Here is a 27,254-nt window from a genome sequence, read left to right on the forward strand (position 1 = left end):
GCGTAGGACTGTCTATCCTGCCATGGGTAATAAATAAGTCACTGAAATCCAAGCTCAAAAGTGGTACAGGCAGGTCTTGACCGGCAACGGTTGTTGAGCCAAAGAATAAGAATGTAATAATTATCTATGTATGAACATCTAGTATCAAAATGTATCAAACTACTTCCACTTGATCATCTTTAAAGAAACTTTGCACGTATTTTTTATACAAAAAATCTTTTAAAATCCATCTCATATCATTGCTAATCATCTGTTTTTTGTTGATTTATCAGTTTAGTATTTAAGCAACATATTAAGCGGTTGTCCTTACTTAAAATCAACAACATAAAAAAAAACATTAGTGTTCCAATACACTCCGACAATGGAATGACTTCGTTCCTAGAATACAAACGAAGTTAAGGTCTAAATACCAAAAAAAATAGTGGCTTTAGCAACTTTGTTTTCTATTCAGTTTAATCCCTTGAAAAATACAGCGTATTTTTATTACACCCGTTTTCTGATAAAATGCAGCTATTGCACTAGTTCGACATAAATGCATTTAATGTGCTACATTTTTGTGTTTGATCTGCACAATTTACAAGATCAAATTTAGAATATTGCATATCACCAAATACACGAACAATGAAATCCGCGCAACTGCGGAACCGACGTTGTATTTCTACATATTATCAAAACAACAAGAACAACAAGATACAAGAAAAATAAAAACCTAATTTGAACAAAAAATTCCCAAGCTTTCTAGCGGCGCCTTCTCCATAGTTTCTTGCTTTATATAAAAAAAATAATACAACAGTCAAATGTCAAGATAATTTCAAACGGTCCAAAACGACACATCCGTTCGAATTACTGTCGCCAAAGCACGAGTGTGAACGCGTGAGGATAACGTGCTCCGTCGGGATACGAACGCGTCCGAAGGGATCCACCGACATTGTACGATTACACTGGACCGCTTCAGGTGCGAAAGTGGTGGAGCAAAATTCGTAAAATATTCAAACACACGAAAATTACGCTAACTTCGCAGCTTCTTCCAAAGCTAACATCATCATGCTAAGTTTTAGAAAAAGAAAAGACAGAAATCCAGAACAGTCCGCTTTAATGTGTTAATAGCCATTCGCATGTTTATTGAAGCGAAAATATTTTTTTGCAAATTACAGAAGTTTAAGTAGCAGGATAAAAGACGCGAAACCAAATAAATAGTCATATATAGGCCAAAATCCACGCTCTCTTTCTCTTTCTTTCATAGATCATTGGGTACGTAATTTGTTTTTGTGTAGAGGTTTCCCATTTTTAAAAGCCGTTACAAATTTGAGCCAGTCCCTTGGTACAGTCATTAACTTGTATATTTTAACAACATGCCCGTCGTGGGTTCAAGCCTTGTATGGACCGTGACCCCCAATGACTATCCTACTATGAGAAGTGACTGATAAGTGACTGCTAGCCAAACCGATTAGTGGTACAGGTAGGTCTTGATCGACAACGGTTGTTGCGCCAAGAGAGAAAAAGTTACACAATTTTAAAAGCAAAAGCGTTCTAAACCGGACAAGGAGAAGCAAAGTGAGTACAACTGATGCGAAGCAAGGCGCCGGAGTAATGCCGGCGGGCTGCCCGATCTATGGCGGCGTTTGGTTGGCAGGAAAAGCCCACACACCTATATCTATTGGTACTTATTTAACCTGATCTATTAATAATCGAATTTCGAATTCGCTAAACCTCCACAAAAAGGGTGCGTGTGTGATGTATGTGTTCGTTGTCCTGGAGATTGTTGGCCGTCTCTTTCGCACCCCTTTCTGCGGAGGATCTAGCAAGCAGTGACACACCAAAAGGCTACGAAATCTTTTTCATCCTTAGTACACTAGTAGCTGTGGCCGTTTCTCCCCTCCTCTACATGCATGTGAGCATTGCGTCAGCAAACAAAAATTCTAACACAACAACAAAAAAATACGCAAAAGCTATTGCCTTTCCTTTCCTGTTGCCTATCTCATTTGCTTTCTCGCTATCATTTACCCCGCTCCTCCGGCACCATAGTGCACATAACGTAATATCACACCGCCGGCCTACGGACGGTGTTGGATTTGGAGTTGCGGTGCGATTGAATATCTTTCGGAGTTCGGCGTACGTCCTCCTAACTGTTTTTCGTCCAACCAGAGAGGCGTTACACTGCTGAGAACATTAATTTTGGGTGTTGGAGCTGCTTTTTACGCCGGCAGAACACGATTGATAGCGGGATCGCGGGGACGAATAGACATAATCGGAACAATTAAATTAAATGGCGATTGCAGAAAATGCTTGCGTACGTGCCCTCCGCAAAAGCAAACCGCGACTAGCACGATCTTTCCAGCCCCCATGCGCCAGCGGGTAGTAGCATACGAATGTATACATCTCGATGGTTTGTTTGTTTCTGTTTGTTTGTTTGTTTGTTGTTTTTTGTTTGAGGCACAGGAAATCGAACGTGAGGTTTGGTGGTCGCGGCAAGCGTAGTTCTTCGCCAAAACGGAGCTTAGTTGTGCGCGATCGGCACCATCGTTTCACCCGCGAGCAGGGCCTCCGGCTGGATCGGAGCGTCCACCGTCAGCACGCCGTCCTTGCTGAGCGACGACTTGATGTTCTCGGGCAGGCAGCCCTTCGGCAGCATAAACTCCCGGTTGTACTCCCGGTACACCGACTTGGTGTCGGACTTTTCCGCGTGCTCAGCGTGCACCAGCAGCTTGTTGTCGACCGTCTTCACCACGATCTCTTCCGGCGCGTACTGACTGACGTCGAAGCGCAGCTTCAGCACCTTACCGTCGCCATCGTCCTAACGAGAAGAAAGAGGTGCGTACATTAGTTCCGTGAGTAGAAAGGATACGGATCATTTAGGATTTCAGTTTTCCTGGCGACTTACCTGAATCAGCGGCGAGCAAATGTCCGAACCGCTCTGGGACTGTGGGAGCTTCATTGAGGTAGCGGCGTTGGAGGTAGTCGAGCTGAAAAACGAAACGTTTTGTCGGAAAGCAGAAAACAAAATTAGTGTTTATTGCGTACACGCAGCTAATCCCAGTGCGCACGTCCCAGGAAGTCGCGACCAATAAATGCGCTTCCGATTAGGGACTCGCCCTGACAGGGACACTCAACACGCACGCACAGAATGTAAGGGATAAGAGTGAGAGCGTAAACGTAAACCAAAAATGATACTCGGTACATGCTAGGAACTTACACCAGGAGCCACCCACCACGCACATCACACATGACCTCCCTATTACCATCCATGTAAGTTTTTTTTTTTTTTTTGTTCAATCTTACCACAGTGTGCGAGGATATACAAACACAATGTGCGACTGCGTGAGTGACTGCGGGTGTGTGTGTGTTTGTGAACGTGAGCAAATTAAAAAGATCAAAATGGAAAACATAATCCGTTGATCTGACTACCAAGATCAGTGCGTGGAGGAAGTTATATGACTCGAGCGTGCCAAACGCATGATAATAATATTCTAGTCTAGCTATTTTTTTTCTTACACATGCAACAGACCCATCACATGCACGTAAATCAGCAATCCAGCATGTGTGACTTTGAATGTATTAAAGCGACCTCCTACTAGTAACGTATGGAACATGCAAATGAGTGACGCTATGAAGAGTAATTAATGCAAATGAGTGACTAATCAAAGCGGTCGAGGTCCCTTCGCCCACTCCTACATCCGCTTCTGATCTAAGCTTCATCAGGCTCAATATGAGTGCGCCAGATTCTTTCCTTTTATGGACATTTTAAGTCCAACTTGTTCGACGGCTCCAACAGCTTCTGCCACAGATCAACTGATGACGAATGCGCGTTCGTCGGGATTGAAATAGGTTACGAGAAGAATTTCCCATACGGTTTTGTCGGTTCGGAATCCGATACGATCTTTTAAATGGTGCCAACGAATGGATAACTTAGCCAAGAACGAGAAGAATATAAAGCCAAAACAGTGCGGATGCTTACCAGATATGATCTAACCTCCACTCAGGATCAGCTCGGAAGAGTTCCAACACGGTACATTTCCATCTAATTTAACACATGAAAGATTTTCAAGACCGTGAACGAATCGCGTCAAGATGGCGTCAACAGTGACAAACCAAATCAACACCAAGGCAGCGTCAAATCGTGAAAAGACAGCTCGGAGGCGTCCCGAGCGACCTTAGCTGCGCAGAGGCACATTCCGAACGCTGTTGGGTCAATATTTACTCACTAGAGCAAACGGAACAACAGCGGCAGGTGCTCAACAACACACGCTCAACCACTCATTTTTACGATCGTTGGGCAGTAACGTGGGCTGCCGGGCGCACCGGTTGTGGTGCCCAGTGGGTGTACGCAGCGATATTTTCACAACAAATTCAACGATGACGATTTTTATGACATCATGACGACACTGTGCGTGTGTGTGTGGGATCGCTCAAGTCTCGAATTCGATCTAATTCACCACAGCTTAGTCACGCCGTCCGCACGGATTGCCGTAGAAGGAATGAAAATCGTTACAACAACCACAACAAAACAAGCCAAGGAAATCAAGCCAACTCGTGATGGGTGGGAGGAGATGGCGCGTAGTACCGCGGATGTAAAAGCACTACACCCCCTCGTGAAGGTATGCAAACGAAGTATCAGGGCCACTCATGTGATGGACGGATAAGGTAGTGTTGTACGGGATAGTGGAAGTGGGAAGTGTAGAGGGGGTGTATCGCTTCCAATCATCGCCCACGGGCGAATCGCTAGTTCTCGACAAAAATAGTGAGAGTGGGTCGGGGGAGTTTATTTCTATTGGACGAGCAAGGTGTGACATCATCACCAGTGCCCATAAGTGTTCCTAATTGTTTGCTGTGTACACAGTGGCTATGTGCACAAATACACGTGGGAAGGAAATACACGAACAAATATCATAGACTGACGAGATCATTGTGTTTTATTTTTGTTTACGACAATGCAAGTGCAATCGCCTAATGACTTTTTCTCAGTATAAAAACGATATTAATCCATTACCCGAGAGCAGGGAATTAAAATAACACAGCACTGTACGTAGCAATTAATTATTTACCACTTTTTTTTAATAAAACGCTTCCTTACAGCCATGTGGAACTTTTTGTAAAGAAATTAATTGACCCTGCCCGGCATAGTGTCCAATATCCACGCTCTACCGTACATTAAGCAATTGGTTCATTTCTCGCGTGGGATTACTTTGGTGCAACAAAATGAAAAACTAAATCTATACAGGGGTTTACAAGTCGTTTTGCAATGTGTGCTGCATATTTTGTCGAGCACGAAATTTACTTTGACTGCTAGTGCGTACTTGGACTAGTGCAAAGTTAATTTCATCCCGCCCAAGTTTAATTTTGACAGCCCTATCGAGGTGCTGATTTTCCGAGGTGCAGGTATAGCTGCGCCTGCCATATACTGCTATCTGTGCTATTCACAAGAAGAAATGCGTTGAGCCTATCAACAGGCAACAAACACAAAAACAAAGTGTATTTCACCGAAAGAGATTATCGTTATCGTTCCCGGCACCGTCGTAGCAGCAACACCCCTGCACATGTGAAGGTTTCTTCTCTTTTTTAATGCATTGGAGCAAAACAAAAAGCGCCTCCAATCTGCGATAACGATATTACACTCTTCGTCCTTGCCTTCACCTTATTGCTCTTGCAACCTTTCGCACAAATCACACGTTGCTGGCGCCGAAAAATTTAAAATCCATTTAAAAATCCATTTAAAACCTAACCACGTTTCAGTGTCTCTGATTTTCTAATTCTCTGGCGCTTTAATGATCCGCTGTTTACCGGCAGAATGGCTGATGAGAGAAAATGGTGTCGAATGAAGCATGAATCTTATGTTGTGTGTTTGTGTTTTCTTATGTATGAGCGTGTGTGTGTTTTTTATTTGTGTCAAACGTAAGTAGTCATAAAATACGTTCTTGCGAAGAATGTGTTAGTTACTCAGCGCCGTCTAGCGCCAACCATGCAACGTGCTACTAAAGAGAGAAAAAACATGCAATTACTAACTATACGATTTCAATATTAGTTACGCCAAAAAGAGACAGAAAGAGAAAGAGAGGTTTAAAGGTAGGAACGAAAATACAACTTGCCTACTATTTGGTAAGTTTGGTTAAATCTTAAATACCTGGACGATGTGGCAACCTTCTTGGAGGAGAAGCTGCACACACGCAACGCGAATCGGACACAGTCAGAGACAGTCCGAGGGATGACATTTCGTCATTTCGGCATCCGCAGGGGACGGTGGGGGAGGATGGGTTGGGAGGTTGAAGGTTTTTACGGGGGGGGGGGGAAGGGAAAGGGAGGTGGAGGAGAACAAAATATAAATATATATAAATTGCGAAAGAAAGCACAAACATGGTACAGGATGCCGAACCGGTGCGGGTCACCGGAATAGGGGATGAGTGAAGACACCCACCGTTGGGCCCAACGGGGTTCGGGATTTTTATGTTGCGTTGCGTGTTAAAAAAGAGAGGGAAAGAGAGAGAGCAGACGGGGAAGAAAGCAGAGAAGGAAGAAGAAAAAAAAACATCACGGTCAGTTTTATGTTAACTTCAAAAGTACACGGTGGAGCATAAGACGGGAGTTTCTGGCGTTGTTTTGTATTATACTGCGTTGTACAGGCCACACGATAGCGCGCTCCGAGCGCGCTTCTGATGCCACAGATTAAAAGGGGCGTTGTGACAGAAAGTGGGAAGTGGGAAAAAGGTTCATTAGGCTGTGAAGCGCAAGTCGGACAGTATTGTAGTATATAGTTTTTTTTTTTGCTTCGCCGCTCGCATGTAAAATTCAATTAGTAGCCCATTAGGGTTCGAACACATTCCATTCGTCCGAAAGCATTGCTGAAGAACAAAATAAGTTATTTCTATTTTATTGTTATTGTTAGAGTTTTTAATCCTATTCTAAAACAACACATCCAATCTACCAAGCTACACGCGTTACGCGGTGTTATATTGCGCTTTTGCTGGGCGACATGGGCGACATTGCGACCATGTAACGTATTTTATATTAATGGCTTTTTCTTACAATTAAGCTTGTAACGCAGGCAATATCCCAAACCCTAATTAAAGACGCTTAATATATTGAAAAATTTAAATCATATATATTCCAATAGGAATAGGTCCAATAGACCCAATACACGAAAAGTCAAATCCATTAAACTTAACCATTCAGTCAATGACTTTTCCAAAACAAGGATACACAGTATCAATATCATAACATTTGTTTACCTTTTGCTGTAAAATGGTTAAAATACTATTAAATATTCCCTTCTAAGTGAACGATTTCAACAACACGACTTTGATTGGTTTATTGTTTCAGGAAACTTAAAACCTTCACTGTAAAACCGTAAATAATCTTACTGGATCCAGTTGGACGCCCTCTTAAAAGGGTGACAAATTACGGCCTCCCAATATTGCCCCATGTTTAAAAAAACTAAATCACAAACCGGCCTGGTGCACGCACACTCTTCCCAGCCCTACCCAAATGCATTTTCATGCAACAGTGTGTAAGATTGCATCTGGGCGTGTTTTTTTGTTGTTGTGTTTTTACTTCTTCTTGCTTCTATTGCTGGCTAAAGAATGTTCGCGTTTCTTGCTGTTTGGTATCACCCTCCCACCTACCCGCCAACACCGTGCGCGAGAAAATTCCAACTTCAGCGCAGGACGTTATTTCGGTGTTTGGCGCGGCCACATGCGACGAGAACGTTCCCGGCGCACACGCATGGAGCTGCTGCTAGCTGTGCGCGCGCCAAACCGCGCTTCCCTCTTTTCCGTGACCATCTCGCCCATCTCCTCCCTTTCGCTGCCCACGGCAAAACATATCCATATTTATTTCAGCCTGCACCTCATCGTCTATTAATATCCTCCTCCGCGTTTGTAATACACAATATATCGCATCTCTCATTCTCTTTTGTGGCGGCGGCAACGGTCTTTGCACGGTTTGGTGCCCGAAGACAGCTCGATGGCCGCCGTTCGAAGTGTTTGTTTGTTTGCCTGAGTGTGTGCCGTCCCCTTCGGCAGCGAGTGAGCGGAGAAACGAAAACGAAGAGACAAAAAAAAATACCGCACACAGAAAGGCACACGGACAGATCTTTGGGAAAAGGAAACGCACGGGCCGCCCTTGGATGCCCGAAGAAGGAAGAAAGGCCGCGCGCTCGGTTGGCGTGACTCATGGCCGCGCGGTGCCAACACACTTCACCGATGTGGACGGCCTTCTAATAATGGTAGCCTTTTCTCCCGCCCTGCTGTCTGTGTGCGTGTGTTTTTATGCGCGCCATACACCCAAACAGAACCACAGCTAGGGAAAAATCGGTGGAAAATGCGGACAGGATTACTGGCACGCCGCCGCCGAAGTATATGTGGCGATTTATTTTTAGAACCGACGAAACCCCATCCACATTAATACCAGACGGTCACCCGCTACGTTTCGTACGAAATCTGAATTTCCGAAATTCCGGCGAAAAACGTTCCACGGTTGCTACTCCCTGCTTTTTTTTTATTTTCTTTTCGTTGTAAAAAAAGAAAGGAAAACCCCATTCAAAATTAAGCGCGTTAAAGGGCAAAGTGCCCTTTAAACCTTCCTACCCCGCTGGAGGAGTCCTGGGCGCCATTCTGACGGCGCCGATCCACCATTTATCGCCCGCCCACCTCCCCCACCCACACAGACGCACGGAGTTCCCCCCGTTCTCCCCGTTCCCGGCACCAACCTGGACGTGGTCTCGAAGAAGTTGGGCTCGCGGTGCATCAGATCCGAGCGGAACCGGGCCATCTCCTCCTCCATCTTCTTCATCTCCGAGTCGAACCGCTCGCGGATGCTGGAAAACTCCGTATCAATCACGCTGAAGTCGCCGAGTTTGATTGGGATGTTGCGTTTGTTTGCGTTATCGGCCATGATGCTGCTGCTGAGCTTGCTGTGATATTTCTCTAGCGAGCACGATTCAACAGTTGACTGCAAACTGCACTTGCTAGGACGCTGCCCACGGAAAACAACACTGTGTCGCACACGCACACACACACGCGCGCGAGAGATAATGGAAAAAGTTGCAAACAATAACACTGCCCTTCCGCGGCTGGAGACGGGGATGGTAAGGATGCGAGGGAAAAGGCAAAAAGGATGCTCGCTGGGTTATGTGTTTAGTCCCTTCGGGGCCTTGCCTGCGAATGTGTAACCTTAGCGGGGTTGTAAATTGCAAGTGGGCGGCTTTGCTGCTGCTGCTTCTTCCTTTCTTTCTCACTATTTCTTTCCCTCACACACACACACTCTCTCTCTCTCTCTCTCTTTCGCTCTCTGTCTTGCGCGGCTGCGTCGTGTTTCACGAATCGAAAATACTGTGTAACTGGCGTGCTTTGCCGGAATTGTGTCAGTATTTATTGTGCGAGATTCGACAACGCTCGCTCTCTCTCTCTCCTACCCTTTCTCTCTCTTTCTCTCTCTTGCTCGCTTGCACCATGAGAGGGTGTGTGCGATTTCGACCAGCGGGCCGGACATCTGGTCGATCGAATGGTAAAAATGGCCACCGATCGGAATCGGCTGGAAAGCCCCTCCCAAGGGGGAACCCATTTTCATCGCGATACTGCCAGAGGGCAACTTTTTCGAGGCAGAAATGGCGTGCAAAATGGAGAAAATTGGTATTTTTTAACCGCACCTCGGGTAAAAAGGGATGACGTTTACGGTATACAGAGCGGGCTGTCAATTTGCCGAAATGCTGTCAGCAGATTGCTGTGGGAGATTTTTATTTATTTATTTTTTCTAAAATAAATTATTTTAGATTTTGAAACGTTTGTTAAACAATGTACAAAATAATGGATATTTTTATTCGGCAAAAGTTTGATGCTATAATTCGTTAATTTAGATGAAAGTTATTTGCACTCACAGCATCACGCTGCTGTCAACGTTTTCTGACAGCAAGTTGAGCGGACAATGTCCGCCCTTTTTGCCCCTTTGAATCTTTGATTTTGAAATCCATACCTCCTTTTTGTGTGTTATATTATTTTATTCTTTGCCAATGTCGCATTTATCGCTGTGTTGCAGAACCCGTTCAATTTCCTATTGTTTTATACACAAGTACGCACCGAATGGTATAAACACGTTTCACAACATTTGACAAATCAAGCAACACTCAAACATCAATGTAAACAAACCCTCTTCTAACAACGGTACATAAAAAAAAATCAACCCTCGCAATAGTGATTTCTTGTCTGTGTCCGGTGTGTGCCTGAATGTCTTGCTAAACTTTAAGCTAGTCTTTTATAGAAATTAACAACATACCCTAGCCCGAATCGTGCACGTTCATCGTAATGCTTCTGCGAAAACCATTCATTTGCCTTCCACATGCTAAATTAAGGTTTATGTCACAAACAGTTTCCCATTCCCGGGTCGAAGGGTACAAAAAAGACGAAAGGGTAAATTGGTGTTGTCGTTGTTGTACCGTCTGTTTGTAGCAACTGGTAAACGAACTTGAAAGAACTTATTGTAAGGTCATCGGCGTAACTGACGCAAACAAATCGTACAAGTTGTTTCTTTCAAACGGCTTCTTCCGGTTGCCCCCGCTGGTCTACAAGGCATTAAGTGAAAGTTACATAACTTTTAAGCCATGTAAAATCATTACAGTTTGACGAGAGCAGGCATCATTCATCTCCTGGCTCAATGTTCACGCAAGTCACCTTTAAAGGCCTCTTTACACTACTCAATAGAGCGGAACAGATGGTGCTAGCGATAAACGCGTCGTGTCTTACACGAGCGGACGTAGGTTCATTGCTGAACCAGGGCCCGGCGCCTCCTCTTCGTAACAAGGATAGACTTAAAAAAACACGTTACCATTTTCGTACCCTGCTGCATATGATATTTCATCTACGTTGTTTTACTAAGACAATCTGCCATAAAGTCCTTTCCCGCAATGTGTGGTTCTATCTTTGTGTTTCATATTTACAGATATTGCACATTTACATTCGCATGGGGTTTATAAGCTGATAATCATACCGTTCCCGCTTACTGCCCTGGTCCCAACACAATGCTGAAGAAGGTTTCCGAGTTGCTGCATCCCGCACTGCTGGCAAACGTCAAGCAGCAGCAGCAAGTCGTCGCCCGCTTTCAAGCGCTTCCCAAGCTACGTTTAAGCAAGGAACCGGCCAAGAAGGAAGCGGCAATCCTGATTCCGCTCTGTCTGGTCGACGGCAAACTCAGCCTCCTGTACACGCTCCGGTCTAACAAGTTGCGAAACCACCGCGGCCAGGTTTCCTTTCCCGGTTGGTGCACGGTTCAGGCCGAGCTGCCCGCGAGTTGTCCTGTTTTACGCTAATACTAAACGCATCCTCCTCGTTACACAGGCGGCATGAAGGATGCGCGCGATGCCAGCTACGAAACCTGTGCGGTGCGTGAGTTTGTGGAGGAAACCGGCCTGCCGAGCGAGTCGGTACGCGTTTGGGGCCGAGGTAATACCATCATTCCATACTTTGGCCCGTCGATCACGCCGATCGTGGGCCACGTCACGGACTTTGCCCCGGGCCAGCTGCGGCTGAGCACGGACGAGGTGGCCAAAGTGTTTACCGTGCCGGTGGAGCTGTTTGCCAGTGCGGCAAACCGACGACACACGCAGTACCGGGCCAACTACACCATGCCGGTGTTTGTGAACGGAGACGAGACCGTCTGGGGCATAACGGCCATCATTACGCATCTGTTTCTAACGGCATTGCTGCCGGGAGCGTACAGTGCCTCGTTACCGTTTGTGAGAAAATACGAAGCATTAAAGTCCTAGAAGTGAACGATGGTCGGTTTTACGTTGTGTTTTGCATTTTCGGCTTTGTAACATCTGACTGTCATTTTAATAAAGTTTCCTTGCAATGCGTGTTAAAATTGATTCAGTTTTTTTTTTTTTGTATTTTCAATTCGAAAAAATGTTGCCGTGTTCACATTTTATATGTTCATTCTTTTATTTCTTTAAGATATTTTGAAGTGCCAATAATCATAAGAGGGGAGAGAGGGGGGGATAAACGTATCGTTAAAATGAAGAAAAACAGCTGTCTAGTCACCGGGCGCACATGTTCCCGTACAAGCGCTTGCCGATACTTCATCACGCGGGGTCATTCTTTTCTCACAATAAAAAACAAAACAAACCGTGGCAAATGTGCTTCCTGTTGCTTAAGCCAGCATACTAACACCCTACTTCTCACCAACCAAGAACTTCTTGATTCTTCCACACCCGCTCCCAATCTCACCATTTTTTTTTTTTTTTTTCGCATCATTTGGGACTCATGAATATATCGGTTGTATTTATTTTATGCTTATCGATTTAAAAAAAATTATAAGGCAGCAGATAGGAGTGTGAAGGACAACTGTAATGCCTTCGACAAAGTGGGATTGGTAAGTAAAACTTAACATGCAAAAACCCTAAATAGTGGTGTAAAAGCCTACATATATTAATTCAAAATTCAACCCCCTTTTACGACTATCACCTGTGAAGTTCATGCTTACTTGCTGCTTTGATTGCTCTCTACTCTCCTCCTGTTTTGTTTGATTTGTTTTGTTTTGCTTATATGCAAATATAGAAAAAAAACTGGTCGTTTCGTTGTTGGCATTTTTTTTCAGTTTCCATCAAATTGCTGTTTGCTTTCTTTTGCTTCGGGGTCTTTTTCTCTAGTCTAATTTTGATATCGCATACATGTTGCATAGTACAATTCATCGCTTCACGGTGTGGTGGGTGGATAGTGTTTGCTGCTGGTGCTTGGCTGGATCGGCACACATTAAGTTGTGTGCAGCTTAAAACAAAAAAAAACCGGCCCACACACAACCGCCCCACACACCGAACATTTCGATTGCTACCTATTATATTTCGCACGCGTGAAGTACATTTGTAAAACAGACTAAAATTCATGCTTGATTCCCTTTTCACGCATGATCCCATGGAAGTTCTAGCTTACACTGGAAGTTCTATATTGTTTGCAAGGCAGATGATTTTATTACGAATGTAGAAAATAGATAAGCCGGACCCGCTCGGTCCCACCTAGAACAAGTACAAGTTTCACAAGCTGTACACGATACATCGAAACACAAAAAATCTCCTTCTAAAAAGCGACGTGAAGTGATAAGATTACTCAAAAATAAGAAAGACAAAAACAATTAGCGTAATTGAAGCGGAAAGAAGTTGTGGTGGTTCAATGTGTGTTGATTGTGTTTCTCTCCCGCTGGACGTGATTCAAAATCGATGCCCCACCAGTGCATCATGCTGGTAGATAGTAGACTTTGGAATCATTCGTCTAAAACTATTCGTAATTCCTACCCTCTTTTCTACTGCTACAATTTTGTGTGGTGTTCTGTTTTTTTTATATTGTTGCATGGATTTTTTTTTTCGTTTTCACTGTTGCTGTTTTTTCACCGCCGTGTGTAGCGCGCTAAAACCTAAATAGAAGCGCACTTACTGCTCGTTCAAATCAACGGGAATCGATGTGGTGAAAGTTGGCGTCTCCAGCTCTTCGTGCTTTTTCATTTTCAGCATCTATAAAAACGGTCAAAGAGTGGAGTTATTATGCTGGAATAATCCAAGGGCATGTTTTCACACTGACAACGGGGGTTAAGGGTTCGAGTGATGTATGAAAAATTACGTGCTCTAATTTTCTATTGTACAAACACTATAATACAAACGTACTTATTGTTACAGGTTATGAGATTCTAATGCAATATTGGTGTTATGGTATATTTATAACGCATGCCGTTAATGCTACATCGATACAACTTCAGTGTTGGCACAATAATTGTACGAGACGCTATAATGGTAGTGTGCTATTAAAATCAAATGTTATTACATGAAACAACCGAACTCAGAGAGAAGAAGAGAACGAAACAAAACATACCAAAGAATATAAAGAAACATAGTCTAAAAGGGAAACTCTTATTCGTAAAGCTTATTTGCTATTTGCACTGAGTGGGTAATATAAAAAGATGGAAATAGTGCAAGAATAAATATTGCCGTCCTCATCGAGAGTAAGGACGCGTAAAAAGCACAAAACACCAAATGAAACAACAACAAGAACAACAAAAACCCAGAAACACACGTCACAACGTGGATACAGAAATACATATTGTACACGATACAACACCATCAACAAACACAAAGAAAAGGGACAGTGACACAGTTGTTTACGACACACGACGTGGCGGATCTTTACAAGAAAACACGTACCTTAATGTCACCTTTTGCCTACATTATAGGGCAGGCAGGCGCGGATCAGAACGAACAAACACAGTGGGAGGACGTTTAATGTTATTAATCACATCAAAGGTAGTTATTAGCGCGAATGTGAGAGGTTATTCAACACGAGAAGAAAAAAGATTGCACCATCATATGGCCAAAATGACGTGAGCGAGATGAAGAAAGAAAAAAAGGAAAGATACAGACAATGTTTAATTATTTATCCTTTTTTTGTAACACATACTAGGGATGGGATAGGCTTGCAAAAAATAAAAACGGAATAAACTGATGGGAAGGGAATGGAGGTTCTACGGATGAAATTATGTAGAAAGGATGATTGTTTTCTTCTCAAACAAACTATCGCTTTCAATGGTAGTTGCAAGCACTTGCAGGTAATGAATCGATTAAAGGCATCTTAAATATATAGATATCTATATCGTACCTGCTGCAGTTTGTAATGGTTGATGATATCCTGATCGGCTGGACAGGACTGCGTGAACGCGTCTAGCTGATACATATGGTACATGTACCGCCACAACGCCGTTAAATGTTTCTGCAAAAAAAAACAAAGCGTTACAAACCCACATTTCATTTCCACCACCCCACCATGATCGCCAAATTCGCTTACTGGTATATCGAAGTCAACGAAGTATTTGCCGGCCACTCTGATGTGCTGCAGGCGCGGCATCAGCTCACAGTCGAAGCAGCACATCGTGTCGCCGGTGAGGAAGCGGGTGCCGCGGGCCGCCAGATGATCGTTGATCTTTTGCAGATGCACCAGCAGCGCGTTGTTCTTGTTCTCGTCCTTTTTCACCAGCATCAGCTTTAGCTTCGAGTACAGATTTTCTATCAGCGTGGCCACCTCTTTGTCCTGCGGGGGGAGGAAAGGGATGTAAACGTTAGCGATCTCTGGAAGGATGCAAAATGCAAGTGCGGGTTTTCCCCCCTCCCCCCATCCATTACCTGCACGAAAAGATTGTATCCACCGGGCACCGATTTCATGATGTGCCGCTCGATCTTCTCGTTCTCCAGTATGGCAAGCCCATTGTCTATGAGAATAGGCGGATGTGTGGCCTCAAAGTTGGTGCGAAAATCTGGCGGAGGTTTCTGCATGCACACTGTCGTCACCTGCAACAAGGGAGAGCACCACCACGTGGGGAGATAAAATAAAGGATTAGGTAAATACTATTGCCATGTACGCCATTCATGCCGTTAATCACAATCGTTTCATCGCACGCCAAGCCCCAATTCAAGAAACTGTTTTCCGTACCAATACAGCTTTTATCCATTATTTATGTGATGGCGTTTGATTGCTCTGTTACTAAATATAACCTATTTAATCGATTCAGTAATGTCTAAATTGCGGCAACGTCCGACTACACGCTTTTCCGTGCCCTGACTCATCAGCATCATCATCATCCGCGTGACCTCAGCACAACGTATGATCCGTACCGTTTGCAACCAACCGTCTTAAACCCACCGCCTTCCTCCCCAATCGATGCCACCAACCGGTGATTGGGTAACGATTACAAATAAATTTAAATGTACAACTTTTCTCATCGCTTTTCACGGCCGCTCGCTAACGATTTGAACCAACACGCACGCAATGCACGCGCAGGGCGGCCCGGGGCGAACCAGTGGGCGGCATTTATTAACATGCTGTGTGTCTGTGTGTATCAGTAAATAAAGCTACATTACAGCACCCGTTTTAAAAACATACAACAAACGCACACATGCCGCTCTCGAACAGGGAGCAAGAAACGAACCAACAACAACAAAAAACAAGGGAGAAAAACAACATACCTTAGCGGTGTTATTCATAAAAAACAGTCCGTGGCAAGACCCACTGGATGAAGTAAAACTGAAAACAACTGGACCTTCAGATACGCGGGGATTCGGTACCGTGAGCATGAAAATGAAATGTGTACTACCCTGCCCACACAAAGAGTAGTTCGATGCGAGTGCTGCATTTTCTTTTGTGTGTTATGATTTTTTGTTGTTGCTGATCACTGTTACTTTTTTATTGTTGCCGTTGTTTCGGTGCAGTGCGCGCGCGCAATGTCTTTGGCTAAACTTTCGATCGGCGCGAATCGGTTGCTGTCGCCTTTTTCCGGTCGCCTGCCCCTCTCGGGGGGGGGGGGGGCGCTCGCGGAGTTTCATTTATTTATTATTGAACGGACTGTTGTTGATTCTGTGCCAAATACAGCCGAAAGCGTCGCGGAGCGGGAGGTGGTTGAACCGAGACGGGGCTGTGTTTACACTTCCGTCCACACGTCGTCTTCTTTTTTGCCCCCTCTATTCCCCCGCATTGCGTACGTACACAACACACTCGTGAAATCCCGTCCTCGTTGGTACCAACCAGCGCAACAACGAAAAAAAACGCAACACCGAAACATGCGAACAAAAAAAGCAAACTAGTTAAAAGGAAGCTACGCCGGAGTTAAGCAAGTACGCGGTTTGGTGATTGCTTGCACGATTACATCATAGCTCGGGTGTGCACGATTGCTTGCGCTTCCGCCCGTCATCAAGCGCGTTCGGCTTTAAAATGCGTCAATGTCAGGCGCACGGTCAACACAGGGTTGCAATACCGCAGCAGCAGCAGCAGCAGTAAGGGTTGCAGGACCATCTGCTGGCAGAAAATGAATTTTCCTTCCCCGGGGGACACAAAAAATGGATAAAAATGAAGAGGGGGACTGTAAAATAGATGATATCATCCGCCCCAGCAGTGGTTTTGTTAACTCATTTACAGCGAAATTTAAAATAGCAGAGCACACGCAACGGGGGCAATGTGTTTTGTTTCGCAGAAAGTATACAAACCCCAGCCAGTTTTCTGTACGGACGGCGGTGGTGCAATAGCATCGTGCACCGTCAGCATCTAATGGACCGCGTTTTTAATCGCGTCTAAAATTAAACCAACGGACGCGGCCGTACGTCACACGCCGGTGAGGCAAACGGCTAAGCGGTCCAAATAATTGGATGCACGACTGGGGCGCGCGCGCGCGACAAGCGGGTTTTTCTCGATTTTCTCGTGCCCAGTGTTGCTGGAGAAGGGCGCTCCAGCTTTTCAGCGTTTTGTTTTTAATTGTTGAACAACCGAGCGGCCCCTGTACTTTTCCACTGTTCCATTATGCATTGGAGCGTGACCGCCCAGCCGTCCCGTTCTCCGACCTGCTTGGGGACGGTGGAGAGACACTCGCCGATGTTTGGACCCACAGCGCGGGTTGATACTGGATGATGGTAAGCGGAAAAGATAGACACTAGAGCTTGTGTGTTTGTGTATGTGTGTGTTTACCTTCAAGCTGATCGTCTTTAGCTCTGCCAGCAGATACAGATCCATGAAGTACTCCTGACAAAATAGACATGCTCCCTTTCTTCTGCCATCGATGGTTGATGCCTGCAACAACAAAAAACGAAATTAAAGTAATTGAGAGTTAGTTTATTTGGAACGTTAATTTAAAAGTAGAATTAACAACATCATGATAAAGTAGATGAAGGCAAATTTTGAAATGCTTCAAAGATTTCTCATCCACTTTTTCGTACGTCGATATGCATTTTCTTCCTCGACTTCGTTTGGATGCGAACAGATCAATCAAAAGAATTGAGGCACGTGTGAAAAGCTAACGTTCAGATAGCATCGAAACTCAGGAAGGCAGTGGCCACAGCGCCCCTCGACATTGGCGAGACGTTCTAAGTTCTCTCCGGCTTGCCGCGAGGTTCCCCTTTGGCAGCCATACGCTGCCTAATATATTCCAAGGCAACCGCAGCCCCACTGCGCGAACGCTTATCCGGAAAGAATAATTGGTGTTTGTGGAACCGTTTGGAAAATCAATTGCATTCCCATCGACTCCCTCCACCACTGCCCTCCAATCTATCATCCTCCTCCAAGTGCAGCTAGTGTGACCTGAAAAACTACGCTCGTATGAGACTGCGCTACCCCTTTCCACCCTACGCTCTCCGTTGCGATAACAGCTTTGACCGACAAGCGAACACGGGGGACACACCACTCACACGGGGGCAGTGATGTGCACGTGTAAATTGCCACATTAGAAGAAAATGGCCTTCCATGTGATGGCGGGTTCCCAGCGCTTGAAATAATAAAAAAACACGTGCTGTAAGAGCGAAACAGTGACTAGGCGATCCAGAGAGGGAGCAAAGGAAGGGAGACAAAAGGCACATCCGTCAACGGACATCATTTGGGGGGATTTGACGTGACCGGGCGCTTGGATCGATCGAGCTCTCTCTCCCTCCTTGGGTTGGAGTAAGTCAAAAGGGTGGGGAGGAGGAGTACACCCTCTGGATGTGTGCAGTTCATGTGCCGGAGAGAGAAAGAGCAAGCGAATAACAGATTGGTGCTGGTCACGTACATTCACCAGTGGTACAAACGCTGGTGGGGGGAGAGGCAGGAATAAAAGGTGGGAACTAGAAGCCACGGGTGAGTGATGGGCGTGAAGGGTGAATAAGAAAGGGAAATAATGCCCATTGGGAAAACGTCCAACAGGGCAGATGACATCATCAGTCATCAAATGGGAGAGAGGTGAGTGACGGCACCATTCTTTCCTTTCGCATGTCGTGCTGCTATTACACACCCCCCGTCACACCCTTCGTTCGCGCCGTCACATACATATTTACAATGCTCTTCACCGCCGCGGGTCCCCACCCTGTCGCACGTAATGAGGCGAAGGGGTTACAGCGAGTAACCTTGGGCTGATCGGTTTCTCGGTGCCGTTACCGCTGGTTGCTGCTATTGGCCGTATATCTTGTGCGATTGACCAACTCTTTCCAAGTTCGAGTGTGTTTGTGCAACCGTTCGAGTCCGCGAGCGCGCAGTCATCTGTGTGGGCGTGTTTACGCCAAGCTGTCAACCGGAGATCCGATTCTTACCGCCAGAGGGATATCTTGGCGATCTTTTGGTTCAAAGGTTCTTGAGAATTTTGATGATCTTCAAAATCCTCTAAAATAAAGCTAATAAATAAAGCTAATATTCGAGGAACATCTAGGACCCTGCACATCCTTAATGCATAAGTTTTAAGGATCTTTAGAACAAGTTACCAGTAACCATAACTTTGAACATCTTGAATATCGTAAGATACTACTATTAGGGGATCTTAGGATCATTTATCAAAAAAAATCTTAAGAGCTATAGCGTCTAAACTTAAGTCTTGAGACCACCGGACTTGGAGATCCGAGGTCTTTAGAAATCCTAAGGATTCTAGTATTATGATGTTCTCAGAATCTTTGGAATCTTAAAATGTATACGATCTTATCATCTTAAGGAATGTGAAAATATACGAGAATATGAGCATGCATATCTTCCTCTAGATTGAGAGCTTATCGTGCCCAAATATACCTATTTCAGTTCCTGACCCACAATGATTTGGGAAAATACTGTTTGCATTTCAACAATATTTTTGTCTGCTTCAATGGTATATAAATGGTGTGTATAACCGTGGCGTTGAAAACAAAGTCCAACGCCCATTTTCCGTGCCAGTGTACATAGTACTTGCAACACACGTTGTTGAACATTGGTGCACACTCGGACGTCTCTCGCCTCTGACACAAGACTGCTTTCGGCTAGACCAAAATTGTGTTCCTGCAATGGTAAATGCTGTCCGCTTAGTGCGTTTGGGCGTACCAATTCCATTCCATGCTCCTCACTGCGATAGGGTGTTTAATGGTTGTAGTAGTTGTTTTTTTTTTTAACTCGCCAACGCCCGTCACCCCCAACATCCGCACCATCGACCGTACACAAGCGGGTGTCGTCATCCGGTGGTGAAGCATTAGACGTTTAAAGAGTGCCGTTTATGAACCTATTGAGCATGGCCAAGTGGAACAGCGTGGAAAAGATAAGATAAAACGAAGACGATTGCGCTACCCATCGGACACGACCCGTACATACATGGTCATCCAGTTTGGGACCGGGAGTCGGGAGGGGAAACATTCAAAATTCCCCGCGGATGCAATGCACGGCAGACGAGGAAACGACTTTTAAAAGCGATTTTAATTGAAGTGAATTGTTGTGTCGGAAGAAATTGTCTGTACCAAAGGGACACAGAGAGAGAGAGACAGAGAGGACGAGTGGGGAAAGAAATTCAATTAAACTGAAAACATCCAGCCACACACCGAGCACACGGTCTGTCCGGAAGATGCCCGGTTAGGTTTGAACAGGTGTTCGATTAGCAAATTTTTTTTAATTCTTCTTTTTGCACGTGTTTTCATTGAAGCTAGAAATAGATCTACAAGCTCACGTGTAATGTCCCTCGCGCATTCTTTTCGACGTGTGGTCCACCTGGTCCGCGGGACAAACAAACAAACAAAAATCAATAAAATGGCTAGCAGACCAGCCACGTGGGCTCTATGCTAGAGCATGAATCACCGCCCGGTTTCCGCGTTGCAATTGTACATGAATCTGTTCTCCACAAAGGCGGAGCCCCATGCCCTTTTAAGGCAACAAAGAATGCCTTCGGCAAGACACAACATCCACCGGTGAGCGCGCGCGCAATCCCAGCACCAACAGCATACAGCAGTTCCCCCCACCAACTCCAAACAGATTGGCATTTGGGGTTGAAAACAACTGAATCTTTTGAAGAAAAGAAAAAACCAACCATTTTGTTTGTGTCTCTGCGGTAACAGAAGGAAGCAAAAACGTGGAGTGTCCGCCTTGTGAGGCCGTTGGATTATCGTGTTTGACCGACGATGTTTTTTTTGCATTTATGATTCGCAACACGTATGTGGTGGTTGCGATGAGGAAAATGACAAGAGCGTAAGCGAAAGAGCAAGAGAGAGAGAGAGAGAGAGATAGGGAAGGACATGCTGAAGCGCATACGGAGGCGCATTAGGGTGGCAAACAAAAACAGGAAAAAAACATACGCCTCGACAGCGCACACACGCAGTGTAAATCACATAACCACGCAACCGAACAAGAATGCTGGTGGTGACGCGCATTGTGTGTAAAATATGTGTACTAAGGGTAAAGCTAAGAGATAGGTGGGGAGGGGGGGGTGAGAAGAGAGGAGGGAGGAGGGGCTACGATCAAGCTGACCAGCCAACGAACGGTCAACGTGTCTGTCCCATCAAGGAGATAAAAAAAAAGCATGTTGCAAACCACTTCTGACTAATCGTTCGTCTGACGGCAAGCGCCATAAAGGCGCGAATGATTGTCGGTGAACAAACAAACTGAAAGAATCTGTCATCAACCACCCTTCCCGCCAGCTTTAGAACGTTGTTTCGTGTGCAAATAATAGTTCGTTTGTGTCGCCCGTCTATCGATTGATAACGATAAGGAATCGGTCCGTCCCTCTACCGTTACCAATGAGGTACACTAACGGCCCCAACGGTTTGATGCACCAGGATTATTTGCTTGCCTTGCTTTCGCATTCTACCAAAAAGGCAGTTCCAGTGTCGTCTGTGTCGTACGAAATATAGACATAAATTTAGTTAGGGAATGTACCCAGCATCTTGAATGGTCCGAGCGCTGTGTAATTATGTCGTACGGTGGCGCAGGGAATAGAAACGTGTCCTCTCTCTACGAGTTGCATACATTTACAGACTCGAACGATTTTTTTTTTTTTGCTTTTCCATTCGGGAAGCTGTTCCCTCCCGGGTGTGTGTGTGTTTTAAGTCATAGGCAGGGCTAATGATAAGCAATGTAAACATTGACGCAGAAAGTCATAAACCGGCTTTGCTCCGCTACGATACCCGCAGCAGTGTGGGTGGAGTTGTCTCGAGCCTTCAAGGTGTTTAAACTTCTGGCGAAAGGGTGGCGCACACTACTTACTCAACAGTACGTCCCACCCCTAAGCTGTGTGTGTGAATATTCGTTTGTTTTTTTTTTTGTCTGCTGGTGCAACGTTTTGATGCTGACGCAATTATGACTTTTTTTTTATTGGGCTTTTTTTGCCTTGTGTACGCGTGAAAATGCTAAAAAGGAAAAGGAATGAAGGTATTAGTGTGCAGGCGATATTTATTGGCTTTTCCTTACAAGGCGGAGATTGTTTACCCGGTGTTTCAAGGGTAACTTCAGGAATGAGCAAACATCTTCGAGTCGAGGAATTTTTTTTTTTTTGTAGTTTGTCATCTAAAGCCGTATTGTCTTATGTCCATAATATGGAAGAGGTTCGGTTCATGTCAACTTTGTACCCCTGACGGGACGTGGATACCAAAGTATTTGCTGTAGTGGTGGTAGCTCGGAATCCGATGCTGGAATCGACCCCGATGCTGAAATCGATTCCGAGATGACTAATAGTAGGAATAGGATCCGGAATCAGAATCGGCTCCAGAATCGGAATCGACCTGGGAATCGCAATTTGCTCCGGTAACGTAATCAGAAATGACTCCAGAAATGGAATCAACACCGAAATGAGAATCAGTTCTTGAATTGAAACAAGCAGTTTCAGTAGCGAAATCAGTCCGGGAATCTCCATGATGATGGATCTTTTACAAGTAAATTTTGATTCTTTGCGACTATCAATACGTAGCATCATTGGATCCAAACGTCTCTTCTTATGGAGATGGCGAAACTGATAACGATTTCGAAGCCAATTCTGATTTTGGAGTCAATTCCAATCCGGCAAAAAGCCGGAACCGATTCCGATGAAAACTTCATTTTTACCATCACTAATTTGCTGCTCTTTAACCTCTCCTTCACTCCAAAGAAAAAAAAACCCAAATCCTTTAACCAAACAACAACAAAATCTAGAGAACGCTAAGTGGGCTCTTCGAAGTTACCGCCGAGGAACAAACTCCACCAATAACGCCCAAAGAGCTGCGGGGGGGGGGGAGGATCTGGCGGTTACGCAACATGCGACCCAGCGCAACTCCAAATCTTGCCAAAGATCGAAACCAAGAAAAAAATATATGCTCGTGACCGTTTTATCTCGCCTTTTCCCGGGGCGTTGATGCCAGCGAGCATTCGCTTTCCCGTCGCCCCGGGGAGAAGGGGTAAACGGGAGCGCCCATCTGGACACGATTTGGCGCACCTCGTTTTGTGTCTTTGGTTTGCGCTGGCCGGGGCTTTCGGTCGGTCGCCTGAGCGACTGCTGGAGAGCTGCGGGTGTTTGTGTGAGTGGGTATGTTTTTCACGTGGCAGTACGCTTTGCCCCTAGAACTGAAATGTCACTTACAAACGCAGTACAAACGGAGGGAAAAGGGAGGGGGGAACGCTATTTACCTTAATTATCAGCTCTATTTCGGGCACCGAACCATTCCGGCTGGCTCCATTATCTTGGCCTTCGTCCGACATCGCGCGCGGCAGCTAGGGGGTGTTGGTTGGTTGTTGTTTTATTTTGTACAGGCACTCTTGCACACACACACACACACACAGGCGCACGCACGCACGATCTGCAGCACTCCCCTTTGGATGATTCTGGCGAGTGTGCTCGCTGGGGAGAGGGAGGGACGACGACGACGACGACGTTGTAACCAACGCTGCTCGTTCGGGTGGCTCGTACAAAAAAGCAAGCAAAACTTTCTCAAAAAACCGCTGAGGGTTTATCGTTTTTGTTGTTGCTTTTTCCCTGCTGTCGATTGTGTTGTTGCGCTGAGCGGATGAAGATGGCTGAACGGAGAATGTTTGATAAAATTAGATGTTGATTGATTGAAGTTGTGTACTTTTAAATAAGAGCGGTCCAAGCTCGGCTGGCTTCGGCTGTGCCAAGGGCTGGGTCTGACTCCGGTGATTGCACTGGATGTGGCAAAAGGGGGAGCAGCGCGCGAAGGCTCGCTGTTTTGTATTTTTCACCACTAACACACACACACACACACACACACACACACACACACACACACACACACACACACACACACACACACACACACACACACACACACACACACACACACACACACACACACACACACACACACACACACACACACACACACACACACACACACACACACACACACAAACATATATATATACACTTTCTCTTCAAAAAAACGATCGTTTTTCGCTTTCACCCGTGGTGCCGCGCCTCTCGCCGCGGTTTCAGCGACCGGAATGTGTGCGGGCTAAACACCTTTGGGGTTTTGTGTTGTTTTAACTACTTGTCGATACCTAGCATTCATACGCATACCAACCGCACACGTACTGGACCGGTCGGTTAGTGCAGCCGTTAGCGCCACCGCTCCTCCGCAAGCAGCGCGTGGCATCGATCATCGCCCGGAGACAACCAGCGATCAAATCTCCACCCCACTCTTTTACACACAAAGAGGCGATATTCTTTCTACCTACATCCCCCTTCTACTTCCAGAATCTTTCAAGACGCAACATTTGAAAGCAGGGGGACCTCTCTGCCTCTCGCCCAGAAGAAGCCTAAATTATTAGCTATAATTGAAGTGCAAATAACTCGACCGGACTGGGACTGGATTTTCTTCCTCTTTTCCTTTCGCTCAAATCTTTCTACTTGCGGGACAGTTTCACAAAAAAAGTGTTTTGTGTATCCCTATATCTGTATAATTCAAATTCAATCCAAAACCACACAAAAACACGACTCCCTTGCGATCCGCTGCCACACTCTTCCCTCCCATTCCATCGTTGCGGATGTTGGAAAACAACACACGATTTTCGTGCCCGCCCTTCAAACCCCCCGCCAACAAATGGCTAGATGTATGCATGTGTGTGTGTGTGTGTGTGTGGGGGGGGGATGTGTTTTCCAGTTCAACGAGCCCAAAATGCACTTTAGCCAACAGCGCGCGCGCACACAACTTTCCGCTTGCGTGATCAATTTCTTCACTTCACTTCGAAAGGCACCGACTCGCGCGCGCACACACACATTCAGCAGACAGAACAGTTGTACACAAAAGAGAGAGAGAGAGAGAGAGAGAGAGAGAGAGAGAGAGAGAGAGAGAGAGAGAGAGAGAGAGAGAGAGAGAGAGAGAGAGAGAGAGAGAGAGAGAGAGAGAGAGAGAGAGAGAGAGATAGAGAGAGAGAGATAGAGAGAGAGAGAGAGAGAGAGAGAGAGAGAGAGAGAGAGAGAGAGAAATATAGGGGGAAGAGGTAGCGAAGAGTGAAGGGCAGAGAAAGGGCTGGAACCGGGCAGGTGGCGGAGGGACGGAGTATGCCCAATGGGTAGCGGGTGATTGTTTCGATGGTGCAGTTTTCGGTGTGAGTGGACCCACCAAAACCGAAGGGTGGTAGGGTGCCGGGGTGTCGTTGTTGTGTGTGGTAATGCACTGCTCTCTTCCCGCTTAAGTTCCTACGGGGGTCCCAAAAATGGTTGCCTGCTTTTCGCTGTTCAGTTTGCACGATGGCCTCTCTCTCTAGTGCGAGAAATTTAACTATGGCCGCCCTCGGTGGGATGCAAAACCGCAGCCACAGCCAGCCAGCCGGGTGGACACCATCGCACAGACACATGGAAACCGCCGCCCAGACACACTGGTACCAGTAAGAAAATGATATAAAAAAAAGAACAACAACGACGACGGGAATAGGAACCACAGCATCACATACAGGAGACGCACGGCAGACGGTTAACCGCGAGACAAATTCGCTTGGGCTGGCCAAAAAATTCCACCACATACAGTCGGAGACGAAGCGAAAAAGTTACACAAAAAAACAAATCACACATACAAACGCACACATACACACTCGTACCGAATGCTAAAACACACACACATACACACAGGACGGCGAGTACTGGGCTGGATTGCGGGAAGCGTCTCTGGGTGGTTGTTGGGCGCAACCTCTTCTGTGCTTGGAGTGCCGTACGCAATTAAATGGTCGTACGCTAGTCGGGCGCTAACAGAGACATACAAGCACACACACAAAACACACCGGGTGGTTGGTGGAAGCCCTTCTATTTTTTTCTATCTCCTTCTCTGCTTGGGCTCTGTAGGATCGGGAGAGTCGCGCGTACACACTCTTGACAGTTCCGGAACCTTCTGAACGGAGTAGGCTCGAGCGGCCGCCAATAATGCCGCGGCAGAGACTTAATGCAAACACACACATACACACACACTTAAGCGTGCGCGCGCGCGTGTGTGTGTGATTCAATGGAGCGGTGTACGGAATTTTTGGAAAAGCAGGGGTTGTCTGCTTGCAATTCATGTGGCACTTTTACCATTTCTTCCATAGTGGGTATTAGGCCCGTGGCAACGCTCATCCGATGCGATTTTATCGGACGAGATTTATATGGGATTTGACAGATAACGTCGGACGTGCGATTTCGTCGTTCGACGGAATCAAGGTGTTATAAATGACAAGGTGAAGTTGTTCAGAGCAAAATGACATTTCTCGACTTGACATTTCTCTTCCGGGGGCTCCGGTATGAAAATCGGGGAGGGCTGGTGCGGGGTAATGAAATTTCTATGCAGAGAGTGACAGATGTCCCCCACAATGTCGCCCAGCAAAAGCGATAAAAATCAACCTTCTAAATACATTATCCTTGGACGGAATCAAAAAAATTTGATTAGGTCGGATCGTCGCATCCGATTTTATCTGTCAATGTCAATCATGCAGTTTATGTAGGAACAATATGAAATTATTTTTTTTTATAATGGTAAAACCATTCAAATCATTCACATTTTCGCAATATGAGCCGAAATAGCGTTTGACAGAAGCGTTCGATAAAATCGCATCGGATGAGCGTTGCCACGGGCCTTAGTGATGGATAAAGCTGGCAAGAATCCGGTATCGACTCCGATCCGACTCCAATAATTTCAGAACCGATTCCAGAAGGCAGAACCGTCCAGCATTATCCGGAGTCTTTCGAAATCGTCTGGAGCCGTCCAGAATCGCCCGGAATCGTCCTGGTGTTGCCCGGAGACGGAGTCGTTCGGAGTCGTTCTGAGTCGGAGTCTTCCGGAGTCGTCCGGAGTCGTTCTGAGTTGGAGTCATCCGGAATCGTCGAAGACCTAATGGTTCCGGTTGACTACGATCGACTTCGGACGATTCCGGACGACTCCGGACGACTCCTAACAACTTCAACTCCGGGTGGTGCTAGTGGGTCCCATTTTGCTGCAGTCTTAATTAGTCGACTCCGATTGGACTCCGAAAATTTCCAAACCAACTCCGGAAGGTAGATCCGTACAGCATTCGGAATCGTTTGGAACCGTCCGGAATTACCCGGAGTAGCCCGAA

The 27,254-nt window shown here is 45.8% G+C and overlaps 3 protein-coding genes across 22 annotated transcripts; 1 reads left to right on the forward strand and 2 right to left on the reverse strand.

Moving 5' to 3' along the window:
* Positions 1-1,091: 1,091 nt before the first annotated feature.
* On the reverse strand, positions 1,092-9,801 carry LOC1270438 (heat shock protein beta-1). Of its 2 annotated transcripts, XM_003437095.2 has the most exons (4): positions 8,699-9,489; positions 6,119-6,151; positions 2,882-2,963; positions 1,092-2,794 (listed from the first exon to the last, which is right to left on the reverse strand). In XM_003437095.2, the coding sequence occupies exons 1-4, from the start codon at positions 8,881-8,883 to the stop codon at positions 2,498-2,500; spliced, it is 597 nt and encodes a 198-aa protein (XP_003437143.1). In that variant the 5' UTR covers positions 8,884-9,489; the 3' UTR covers positions 1,092-2,497. The 2 variants fall into 2 exon arrangements, with proteins under 2 accessions (XP_003437143.1, XP_560153.3); XM_560153.5 differs by lacking the exon at positions 6,119-6,151 and having other exon boundaries at positions 8,699-9,801.
* Positions 9,802-9,917: 116 nt separating this feature from the next.
* On the forward strand, positions 9,918-11,844 carry LOC1270426 (mitochondrial coenzyme A diphosphatase NUDT8). Of its 8 annotated transcripts, none has more exons than XM_061660085.1 (3): positions 9,918-10,056; positions 10,924-11,237; positions 11,319-11,844. In XM_061660085.1, the coding sequence occupies exons 2-3, from the start codon at positions 11,003-11,005 to the stop codon at positions 11,744-11,746; spliced, it is 663 nt and encodes a 220-aa protein (XP_061516069.1). In that variant the 5' UTR covers positions 9,918-10,056; positions 10,924-11,002; the 3' UTR covers positions 11,747-11,844. The 8 variants fall into 8 exon arrangements, with proteins under 8 accessions (XP_061516069.1, XP_309129.3, XP_061516043.1 ...); XM_309129.4 differs by having other exon boundaries at positions 10,010-10,148; XM_061660059.1 differs by lacking the exon at positions 9,918-10,056 and adding an exon at positions 10,080-10,199.
* A 52-nt stretch (positions 11,845-11,896) lies between these two features.
* Positions 11,897-26,154, reverse strand: LOC1270427 (chloride intracellular channel Clic). 12 transcript variants are annotated; one of them, XM_061659966.1, is made up of 8 exons: positions 25,950-26,114; positions 23,343-23,729; positions 17,469-17,570; positions 15,140-15,304; positions 14,805-15,047; positions 14,619-14,729; positions 14,168-14,185; positions 11,897-13,483 (listed from the first exon to the last, which is right to left on the reverse strand). In XM_061659966.1, the coding sequence occupies exons 2-8, from the start codon at positions 23,412-23,414 to the stop codon at positions 13,403-13,405; spliced, it is 792 nt and encodes a 263-aa protein (XP_061515950.1). In that variant the 5' UTR covers positions 23,415-23,729; positions 25,950-26,114; the 3' UTR covers positions 11,897-13,402. The 12 variants fall into 12 exon arrangements, with proteins under 12 accessions (XP_061515950.1, XP_003437150.1, XP_061515943.1 ...); XM_003437102.2 differs by having other exon boundaries at positions 25,795-26,112; XM_061659959.1 differs by having other exon boundaries at positions 25,770-26,077.
* Positions 26,155-27,254: the final 1,100 nt, after the last annotated feature.

The sequence above is a fragment of the Anopheles gambiae genome, chromosome X, assembly GCF_943734735.2.
Source record: "Anopheles gambiae chromosome X, idAnoGambNW_F1_1, whole genome shotgun sequence".
NCBI classification, from domain to species: Eukaryota; Metazoa; Arthropoda; class Insecta; order Diptera; family Culicidae; genus Anopheles; species Anopheles gambiae.

Excerpts from the sequence above, each read along its gene's own strand:
- LOC1270426 (XM_061660085.1), top strand. The coding sequence starts at position 11,003 with ATGCTGAAGAAGGTTTCCGAGTTGCTGCATCCCGCACTGCTGGCAAAC. Across the intron at positions 11,238-11,318 it reads CGGCCAGGTTTCCTTTCCCG|GCGGCATGAAGGATGCGCGC; the intron begins GTTGGTGCACGG and ends CTCGTTACACAG.
- LOC1270427 (XM_061659966.1), bottom strand. The coding sequence starts at position 23,414 with ATGTCGGACGAAGGCCAAGATAATGGAGCCAGCCGGAATGGTTCGGTG. Across the intron at positions 17,571-23,342 it reads AAATAGAGCTGATAATTAAG|GCATCAACCATCGATGGCAG; the intron begins GTAAATAGCGTT and ends TTGTTGTTGCAG. Across the intron at positions 15,048-15,139 it reads GATACAATCTTTTCGTGCAG|GACAAAGAGGTGGCCACGCT; the intron begins GTAATGGATGGG and ends CTCCCCCCGCAG.
- LOC1270438 (XM_003437095.2), bottom strand. The coding sequence starts at position 8,883 with ATGGCCGATAACGCAAACAAACGCAACATCCCAATCAAACTCGGCGAC. Across the intron at positions 2,964-6,118 it reads AAGGTTGCCACATCGTCCAG|CTCGACTACCTCCAACGCCG; the intron begins GTATTTAAGATT and ends TTCGTTTTTCAG. Across the intron at positions 2,795-2,881 it reads TTTGCTCGCCGCTGATTCAG|GACGATGGCGACGGTAAGGT; the intron begins GTAAGTCGCCAG and ends TCTTCTCGTTAG.